Source organism: Sinocyclocheilus anshuiensis, unplaced genomic scaffold, assembly GCF_001515605.1.
Source record: "Sinocyclocheilus anshuiensis isolate Anshui unplaced genomic scaffold, SAMN03320099.WGS_v1.1 scaffold320, whole genome shotgun sequence".
NCBI classification, from domain to species: domain Eukaryota; kingdom Metazoa; phylum Chordata; class Actinopteri; order Cypriniformes; family Cyprinidae; genus Sinocyclocheilus; species Sinocyclocheilus anshuiensis.
Window position 1 is genome coordinate 85,577 of NW_015554092.1, and position 11,123 is coordinate 96,699.

Here is an 11,123-nt window from a genome sequence, read left to right on the forward strand (position 1 = left end):
ATTGTTGTATATTATATAATTATTATTTAATTAATATTGAATATTATTTTAATATATGCACTTAATTATATACTGTTAACAATTAATATAATTATTAAAATTATAAAATATTATTTTATATATATATATATATATTCATATTTAATATTTATAATTAAATGTATACTATTAGAATGATATATATATATATATATACATATTTAATATTAATATATTATTTAAGATATATTTTTAATAATATAATTATATGTAATAGTATATTATTTTTAATGATATAAATTTAATTATACATGATTATATGCTCATATAAATATCAATTATAATTAGTTTTTTATAGTGTAATTTTATGTTATTTTAATAACAAACTTTAAAAGTATTGAAAGAGTATTTACAGAATAATTCAGCCAAAAATGAAACTTCTCTCATTATTTACTTTTATGAGAGATTCATAAAAATAACGTTGTTCATCACAAACGTATCGTTGTCCATGAAACACAAGAGAGAGTGTTTTCAGTGCGTTTATGATCAGCTCGTGGTTGTGTTTCAGGCTGAATGTAACGGATCCGCAGCAAACGAGCCGAAGACGGATCGCACATCTCTGCAGTCATCTGAGTGATATTTTATACTCTAGATATTTTCAAAAGTAAACTAATGTCTCACTGCTTACATGAAAGGCTTTAATGTGTTTAATAGAAATAAGCTGTAGATTTAGTTTTTGTCATTCCGTGATCATTTACTGATTTTGACCTTTTCTGTGTACGACTTATGATGCTTAATTTAAAATAAATGCTGAATTATTTGATTTGTGGCTGGATGTTTATTTTCAAGAGGCTTTGAATGGTGAATGATTTTAATGTTTACATGTCAGGAAACAATGCAGAAAAGTTTGAAGAATTACGTGACACTGAAGACTGGAGGAATGGTGCTGAAAATTCAGCTGCGCATCACAAAAATACATTATATTTTAATGTACATTAAAATAGAAAACCTGTATTTTAAATTGCAATAATTTTTCACAATATTACTGTTTTTTCTGTATTTTTGTTTAAATAAATACAGCCTTGATGAGCAGAAGAGACTTCTTTAAAAACATTAAATCTTCCTGACCGGCTGTGTACATTTTGGACCTTTTTAATAACAAATAAAATAATATAAAGAAATATGGTGCTAAAATTGCTTATTCTTTTATTAATGCCTAAGACAAGTATAACTTACATTGTTTATGTTTACATATATCTGAAGAAAGAACTGAATCAAAACAAGCTTTTCACATTCATTTATTTTATGGATATATATTTTTATAAGTATTTAGAAATGTTATATTTACTTTTATACATTTTAGCTATTTATAATTATAATAGCTATTACATCATTTTTTTTGTGGCTGTTATTTATATGAGTGGCAATATGAACGCATGCAGTTGCTCATGTTCACCGGCAGGAGGCGCCGCAGTTCTGGACATCGAACCGCACGCGTTCATTCTGACTCGGAGGAACTGACGTTTACGCCAACATGTTATGTTACGTCACGAATTTCAGAAATCGAGCGGGACCGAGAGCGCGCGACACACTTGTGATGATGACAACTTCCGGTTTAAATGTAAAAATGGTGGTTATTTTTGTAATATTATGACTGAAACTTTGTTTCATTTATTTTGGCATTGCCCAAATCTTTCCAAAAATTTAGGAAAGATTTGACTAGATTTATAAATGATATCATTGACCCCACTTTTTCTTTGTGCTTAGTTTTATTCGGTTTTACTAATATCCCTTCAAATAAAAGGAAAGAGTACTACATTATAAATTTTATCTGGCTGTATGTGTATTTTGTATATTTGTGTGTTTTATGTTTTATAAATATATACATTTGAATTTTAAATGAGTTTTCCGTTAACCGCAATGTATTGTGGGCCGCGTCGCGCCCCCTTCCGGCGGTAAAAGTCATAACCGCGCGTTTAAATGCCGTTCCCGCTCTAAAGCGTTCAGAAGCAGCGAGCAGACCGGAGATAAATAAGAGACTAAAGATGGCGACGGTGGAGGATTCATGGGACAAATTCGGATCCAAAACTTGCCTTCGGAACACAGAGTCCAGCGGTCCAGTCGCGCAGTGAGAACCGCGAAACCCCGCGACACCCGGTTCCGCTTTCGTGGCTCCGTTACACGGCTTTACTTCCACACTTTCTCGCTTGCGGTAGCAAATAAAGCGGATTTTGGATTCAGATCATCCGAGCTGACACCGGATCCCGCTGATATGATCCCGGACTGAACTGAACCGAGTCCGTGTCGAACTGTTGTTTGGTTCTGGTGGATGGAGGCCGCTGGAGAGAGTCTGTCTGCCCCGGTGTCGCAGTGATTTGGGTCGGAACCGGATCGTGATGTATTTTCTGAGCGGCTGGCCTCGGAGACTCCTCTGCCCGCTCCGGAGCAGCGAGCGGCCCTTCCTGATCGAGCCCAGCGCGCAACGCTTCTACCTGGCGGTGCTGTCCGAGACCCAGATCAGCATCTGGTCCAGCCGGGTAAGAAACACCTCAAACCCACCCGAAAACAGTGCTTCGAATCATTAGATGGTTAAATGCTGGGTAACCCGAAGGTCGTGGGTTCGAATCCAAACGACTCCAGATCAGGCCATTGTGTCTTTAAAGGTGAGCTGATGTGGCTTAGTGGTTAAAGAGCAGGAAGGTTTGAGGTACAGGGATGATGGATGATGTGGTTTAGTGGTAAAGGATCTGGATTCGTGACCGAAAGATTCTTATTTAAGAATGGATTATTCAGAAGAATCGGGGTTCTATCGACTTTAAACCAGCTGGTTAAGGGTTTAAATGCTTATAAACGGGTTTAAATGGTTAAAAACTAAGAACTGTGAACTTTTAGCACCTGGTTAATCTAGTTAAACACTTGCTGCAAGGACTATGTGTTTGCATTTCTAAATGCAGGATGCTTTGTTTAGTAGCGTTATAGTGGTTAAAGACTAAGATATGACCACTTTCAGCATCTGATTAATCTAGTTAAACAATTGCTTAGTTTTAAGTGTGTGGTTTAGTGGTTAAAATGATAACCCAGTGGATGTGGGTTTGAATCTCATCTGTTTTAGATGTCTGTAAATATAAAAAATAGCTCACATGTAAATTAAATTGAATTGTTTTGACAAATACACTGATTCAAAGCCATTTGAAATGCATTTGGAGTATTTAAACAAAATCAGAACTTTTGATTGATTGTTTTTTCTGCGTGTATGTGCTGTTTGTTATTGACAGCTGTCAGCTCCTGTTGTTGCTTAGTTGGTCAAAGTACAGAAATTCCCCCAGTTTTCCAGAGTCCACAGCATCTCGTTTGGGTTTTCAGTTTCAGTTTAATTAGTTGTGTTGACTTGAACATTTGAAGGTTTGTGTCTTGAGGCGTCATGAAGAATCTCACCTGTGTGAGGTGATGTTTGATGTTCGAGACTCTCACCTGTGTGTCAAACGCTCTGTCTGTCTCCAGCGTTGCCGATGTGGAAACACTGTCCTGATGGTTTACAGTGGGTACGGAAAGTATTCAGACCCCCTTCAATTTTTCACTCTTTGTTATATTGCAGCCATTTGCTAAAATCATTTAAGTTAATTTTTTTTCCTCATTAATGTACACACAGCACCCCATATTGACAGAAAAACACAGAATTGTTGACATTTTTGCAGATTTATTAAAAAAGAGGGGGTCTGAATACTTTCCGTACCCACTGTATATGAGCGTTCGAAGGCACCAGGAGATTCAGGAGACGAGAACATCAGTTTGTTGCAAAAAGCAAACTGGGACTACAAATGCTTGCATGAATGTGCCTACTTTAGCTTAATTTTCACATGTAGAGTGAGATCTCATTGTTATGCGTGAGTGTGAACTGTGGTCTCTGATGCCACAGACAGACAGAATGCGTCGGTGTTAGTGATAATTTTTTAACCCTGAGAAAAGATAGTTTGAGCTCTGACCAGATCTGCCTTTCACTGACAGTTCAGTTTGATTTAGAAAATATTGTTTGAATGACTGTTTAAAGGGGTTCTATTATGCTTTTTCACTTTTTGAGTTTTAGTCAGTGTGTAGTGTGTATGTTTGGGCATGAAAAAGATCTACAAACTTACAAATCTCAAAGTCCACTCCAAAGGGAGATATTTCGTTTAAAAAAAAAATCCCTTTTCAAGAACTACAACGAATGGCTCGTTTGGACTACAGCGTTGTTTTCCGGGGTTTGTGATGTCACAAAGCGGCATATTAGAATATCATTAAAATAAATCCCGCCCATGGAAACTGGAATGGTTGGGGGGTGGGGAGGGCCGAGGTCGTGGTTAGAACGCTTGGTTGAGTGCATCAGACAAGACGACGACGAAGAAGTGCTGCTGTAGCCTCAAGTTATTACACATGCTGAATAATTATGTATGTAAATATGTATGTTACAATTATGAAAACGTTTTTATAAATTGCTGACAGTGCAATACTGGACAATAATGAAATAATCAGCAGAATTTACAATTCAAATATGAGACTACAGTGTTTCCCATACATTGATTTATTTGTGGCGCCTGCCAGAATATCAAAACTGACCGCCGCAAATAAATTTTCCAAAAGGCTTTGACTTTGTTGAATAAACAGGAGCACTGCGGTTTCAAAATTGAAACCCGGTGCGGGTGTTTTTGTATCACTGTATTTCTGAAGGAAACCGACTGTCTTCAGAAAATTTTGGATGTCATTTTCATTTAATCTAGCATGTAATGTCTGATAAAGCAGTGTTTTTGAGCGGAGCGCTGCTTTGTGTAAAGCCGTTACCGGGGAAACCTTGATCTCTACCACTCCAACAGCGCCTCCTGCTGGCAGAGAATTAATTTGCGTATATATATGCCGCCACAAATAGAGAATGCAAGTCTGTGGGAAACACTGGACTGTGGTATAAATAAATTCAACTGTATAACAGTTTCACTGCAATTCATGTTATAATGTTAGAATTAAAGAACAATAAACATAATACATATTACCGTTGCACTTATCTGTAGTTATTTTTAAGTGGTTGTTGACATCCTATCTAAAACGTGAATTAGCAAAAAAAAAAAAGAACAACAAAAATGTTACCACTCTAATATATCTTGCAAAGGTTCTGCGCGATCCTCTTGCTCAATATTCTCGGGGTCTGAATCCGGCGCAAATTGATATGGCAATATTGTAGCCATCCTTAACTATACCGGAGCAGATGGAATTTGCTGCTTTGGCAAGGGGCGTGGCAGTACTGAAACACCATCTAAGCTATTCGCCAATCACAACGCACTGGGACAGCTAACCAATCACATCACATTTAGTTTTTCGGAAGGCGGGCCTTCATCAAACCCAGAACTAATCGAGCTGCTTGTGCCAGGATGGGGAGAAAGTTATTGTAATAATGTAAATTATGTTAAAAATAATGTGTTATATGAGAGCATGTTCTAGTAAACCCCCAAAACAAATTCAAGACATTGTAAAAGAACATAATAGGACCCCTTTAAATTTAAACAAATAATTACAAAGATACAGCAAGTAACACATTGAATTAAACTGAATTTTAAAGTAGAAATAGTATTTTCATGTAAAACGTTCTCTTATCTTAATTTTACAACCTTGAAAAATTACTTTTTACAGTGTACTGTGCATATGAGAGAAAATCTTTAAATAATGACAGTTCTCAATACTGAAATGATCAAGACTTTGTAAAAGAGCATAATAGGACCCCTTTAATGACAAAAGATTTAATGTATGTCCTAATTAGCTAAAAATGTGCTCACCCTCAGGCCATTCAAGATCAGGATGAGTTTGTTTCTTCATCAGGTTTGGAGAAATGTAGCATTGCATCAGTGTCTCAGCAATGGATGCTCTGCAGTGAATGGGTGCCGTCAGAATGAGAGTCCAAACAGCTGATAAAAACATCACAATAATCCACACCACTCCAGTCCATCAGTTAACATCTGGAGAAGACAAAAGCTGAAACAAATCCATCATTAAGATGTTTTTAATTAAAATACGAGTCCATAATCCATAAAAAACGCTTCCTCCAGTTAAAAAGCTCATCTCCTGTTCCAGCCACATATTTGTTATATATATTTTAATCAAAAACATCTTGATGAGAAGACAAAAGCTGAAACAAATCCATCAAGATGTTAACTGATGGACTGGAGTGCTGTGGATTACTTGTGGATTATTGTGATGTTTTTATCAGCTGTTTGGATTAGGGTTGCACGATATATCGTTAAAGCATCGATGAACTTTGTGTCAGCACGTTGTAAATAGAAAACAAACTCATCCTAATCTTGGATGACCTGAGAGAGTCAATTTTCAGCAATAAATTGCTCCTTTAATATCAATGACATGTTTTATTATGTAGAGTTTATGTAACTTATGCAGAAGTGATGTGTATGTCCACTGTTACATGACCTCAAGTGCCTCGTATTCATCAAGTGCATTAGTTGTTTTCATCATATTTTCATACAATGCTGATTGTTTTGTGTTCAGTTCCTGGGTAAATCAGTTTTACTATAGTACAGTCTGTACATTCATGCACAGACAGATTTTGACTGATAATTTTGACTGAGACTTTTTGCCGCTCACATATAGTCAGTCTGTCTGGGAAAATACTTCCAGGTGATCCTTTATACTTCCTGTCCAACAGGAAGTGCCCCCCCATGTACTTCCTGCAATTTAATGCCAGGCTGTTCTGTAGCGAGTGTGTAGTGCGTCTCAGACGATCCGAGGGAAAAAGACAGGAGTGTGAGTGTGTGTGTGTGTGAAGGTGGAGTTATGCAGCTGGAGAGGAAGAGTTTCTTTTACGGCACACACACACACACACACACACTCTTGTCAGAAGTGCTGAGATCATGCATATCAAAGCATCTGGTCTTGACACGTCTGTGCATATGCGTACACACACACACACACACACACACACACACACACACACACTCATCTCAAAGCGTCTTTATGACTGAACTGACACCTGGTTTGATTCCTGTGATCTGCTGCTGTTCTTCCTGTCACTGTGAGATCAGAGCGGCACATTTAACATCACGCACATCTGTTTAACTTACAGATTTTGTTTGTCACTAACAACAGGACCAGAAACAAGATTTAAAGGGATCGTTCAGCCAAATAAAAAAATCATTCTGTCATAATTTACTCTCCTTTATTTTGTTCCAAATCTGAATGACTTTCATTCTTTTGTGAAACATAGAAGATATTTTGAAGAACTTTGGAAACTAAACTACACTGAACCCCACTGACTTTCATTACATGAGCAAAAAACACAGCAGAAAGAAACAAACTCATAGAAGTTTGAATGAGATGAGGGAGAGACGACAGAATGAGCATTTTTGGGTGAACTATCCCTTTAAGGAAGTCAGTAGAGTTCAGTATTTTGACTAATTTGTTTATCTAGAAACAAGATTTTCACAGATTTTTTCCTTTGCTATATTTCTCAGTTGTAAGTAGCTTTGGATAAAACCTTCTGCTAAATGAGTAAATGTAAATCAGTTCATCAGTGCACAAAAGTTTTGTTGACCTGCTTTGTTTTATATAAAGGTTTATATGTATATTGTTTATGGCTTATTCGAAACATCACTGTACCGTGGTACTGTTGCAGTACTCTTTAGTGAGTCTAGTGTTGTGAAGCGTCTCTTCCAACTATAAAAAAAAAAACAGCATCATGTATGTATGCATAGTTTAATACAAAGGGCGGAAAGCCAATCACACAGAGTACATTTTTCATTTAAAAACATGAGATGCAGTGGAATGGGGAAAAACCCGCCATAAAGTCTTGATATATGTTTTTTTCAAAGTTAAACAAAGTTTTACATGGCTTTCTAAACATGCGGCTCTTTTGTGCGAGATGTGAGTGCAACAGTAATAGATGTCCATCTAGAAAATGCGTGAAATATGCGTTCTGTGTGAACAGCTTGGTTTCGGTTTTGATGTAAACAAGATCTTCTCCACATTTATGTTCTTTTTTTTCGCTATATTTTTAATGAACAACGCAGCAGCGCCGTATCTAGTGGCTTCAACTGGATAGGCTAACAAAAACATTATAATGCAACGACACTTACATTGTCATCGCATCTCGTACGCCGCCGGTAAGGCTGCCTGACGCACACCTAAAATTCGAATGCAACGTTTTTGCATTCAAATGTGGATTTTTATTTTAAATTCGACGAATATTCGAAATTCGATTTTTTTTTTTGACAGCCCTAATTGACAGTATTGTACAGTAAAATATAACTTGATTGATTGAACGTCATTAAAAACAGTATTACATAAATACTTCTTTAAGGGGATATTTGTGGCCGTTTCATGTGCGTGAATTTAAGTGATTTAGAACAAGGAATGCATTTAGGAACATTTGTTGTGCATATGGACATTTTGTAAATCGTTCATAGGAATTTTCATACGTTCATATTTAGAATCATTCTACACATGGGTTTGTAAATGAGGCCTCAGGATTTGATTTATATATAAACATATTTCAGTCCGAGGAGATTCACACTTATTACACAACAGCACAGCAGTAGTGAAATGAATCCTCAGTGTGTGTGTGTGTGTGTGTGTGTGTGTGTGTGTGTGTGTTTGTGTGTGTGTGTGTTGTGTAATGCTGTGAGATCATATATCATCTGTTGTGTAGGAAACAGTAAGATGAGGACTAGAGGTGGGCTGCTTTGAGAGTTTGCTGTGTGCCTGTTTAATTAAAGTTGCTGTACATTAGTCATTGTGATGATTTTACAGCATTGGTCTGTTTGTTTGAGCAGCAACACGTCAACTTCTGACTCAACCAATCATGTGATTGTGGGGCGGGGCTATCTGTTAGACTGACCAATGACAGACAGTCATCATTCATAATTTTTCAGGTAATTTTTTGTTCTCATTTTTGAGTTCCTGAATGCTTCAGTTTGTCTTTTAGTTGTATGTCTGCACATTGGCAAATTAAATTACTGACCTAAAATATCAGGGTTAGTGATCATCTGTTCTGTGTCTCCATTCACTCATACCCTTTAGATTTATTGTTTTTAAATCATTTTTCTGTCTGTGTTGTTGGAGTAATCAGTGTAACTGTATGTTACCAGGCTTTTACCATGGTTAAGGAAGTTTTAAGTGTCTGATGATGATGTGACATCTGTAGAGTTGAGCGCATTTGTCTGATGAGCTGCTGGGTCGAATAATTAACTTAAAAATAGATCATTTAATGTGTCATGACACTGAATCTAGGGGATTTATTAGAGAGATTTGCTCATATGTGTAGGCTATGTATATATAAAAAAAAATATTTGTATGCCCATGTATTTATACTTGTATATAATTTATATTATATATAAATATTATATATATAAATCTAACATTTTTCCTTAATATATATGTATTTGTGTGTATTATATAGATAAAAAATATACACCGTACACACATATAGTATGGAAACATAAACTTTTATTTTGAATGCGATTATTCGTGATTAATCGTTTTACAGCCCTAAGAAATTCAGACGATTGAACGAGCGTCATTTATTTGCATGTGTTCTGTGCTGCACCTGTGGCCTGCTTTCACACGTATGTTGATTATATCATAGGGCAAGAAATAACATGTTCTCTGTGTTGATTCAGATCTCGACTGAATGTTGAGAGTGAGTTCAGTTCATCTGCTGCATGAACAACAATCATAGTGGACTGTTATTGGTCTCTGCATATGATGTACATGCATGACTTTGGTGTATTCTCTTGTTTGTCAGGGCTGCATTTAGTCAGACTATATATGAAGGTACAAATGTCGTCGTGGACTGAATGGCCTGAAATTCATCTGAAAAAATTTGGCTAAATGTGCCACTTTTAGTGTCTGTTGTCAACAGTTTTGCAGAATAGCTTAATGTAAATAAGAAAACATTCAAGTTTAATCGCATCCAAAATAAAAGTTTTTGTGTACATAATATATGTGTGTATACTGTGTAGGGATGGGCCATATGGGCTTAAAAATTTATCACGATAATTTCTGATATTTATTGCAATGATATCAATAACGATAATTTACGGAATCATGTTTCTTTAGAGAAAATAATTATCTTTACTATTTTTACCCAAAATAGGGTGTTGTGAGCAGTACACATGTAATGTAATGACGGTTTAATTAATACTGGAAGCCGAAGGGCGCCCTTGTGCAGAAACTCCACATATGCATCGCATAAGTCAGTGTTTCCCAATCGGGGTGCCGTCTGTCGAGTGCAGGGGTGCCGTGTAAAAAAATCCTTTTTAATATTTTGAAATTGCTAAAATGTTCAAAAAAGCATCTATTATATAATATCCATTTCTGATGTCGCCAATAATTAGAGATGCACCCAAAGGGTGCCGCGACTAAAAAAAGGTTGGGAAACACTGGCATAAGTAACGCTCCAGGAAATCCATAATATGGACAAAAGGTATCCAGTAATCGCTGTAGCTGAATAAAACGCAGATAGAGAAATTTTAACTGAGTAAACCTGAAGACAATAAACATTAGTATATTATTAAGTTATGTTATGAAGTTAATATGGAGAAAAAGCACGTCAATAAATAATATCTTTGTTGGACAACAGGTTTGTAAACAGGCTCATACACAGGTAAAACTGTATCGCAACACGTGCTACTGTAGTACATTTATTCAAGGCTCAGACCGATTTTTGTCGCACTGTACAGCTCTATCCAAACCTGTTCCAGATTGTAGAAGGAGCTGCTCAATTTCACATCCGCCTTCCATTACACGTCACTCAACACAGTCGCACACAGAAATATGTCAGTAACTAGACTTTATCGTTATTATCACGGGAAAACTAATTCTTAATGTGGGGAGAATTTTTACCGGTATATCACAAACGATAAGATATCACCCATCCCTAGTACTGTGTATATTTATTATGTATATATAAAGACACACATGCATGTATATATTTAAGAAAAATGTTGTTTATATATTAAATATATTTACATATAATATAAATTATATGAATGTAAATACATAAAATATAAATATTTTCAAATGATATACTGTATGTGTGTGTCCCTTATATACAGTGGGTACGGAAAGTATTCAGACCCCCTTCAATTTTTCACTCTTTGTTATATTGCAGCCAT

The 11,123-nt window shown here is 36.0% G+C and overlaps 1 protein-coding gene across 1 annotated transcript in view; it reads left to right on the forward strand.

The window, feature by feature from the left end:
• Window positions 1–1,984: 1,984 nt before the first annotated feature.
• Window positions 1,985–11,123, forward strand: part of LOC107669273 (RAB6A-GEF complex partner protein 1-like) — a 59,430-nt gene continuing 50,291 nt past the window's right edge. The window contains exon 1 of the mRNA XM_016461451.1: window positions 1,985–2,516. Coding sequence (XP_016316937.1) covers window positions 2,376–2,516 — 141 coding nt within the window. The 5' untranslated portion in view covers window positions 1,985–2,375. The remainder of the gene's footprint in view (window positions 2,517–11,123) is intronic.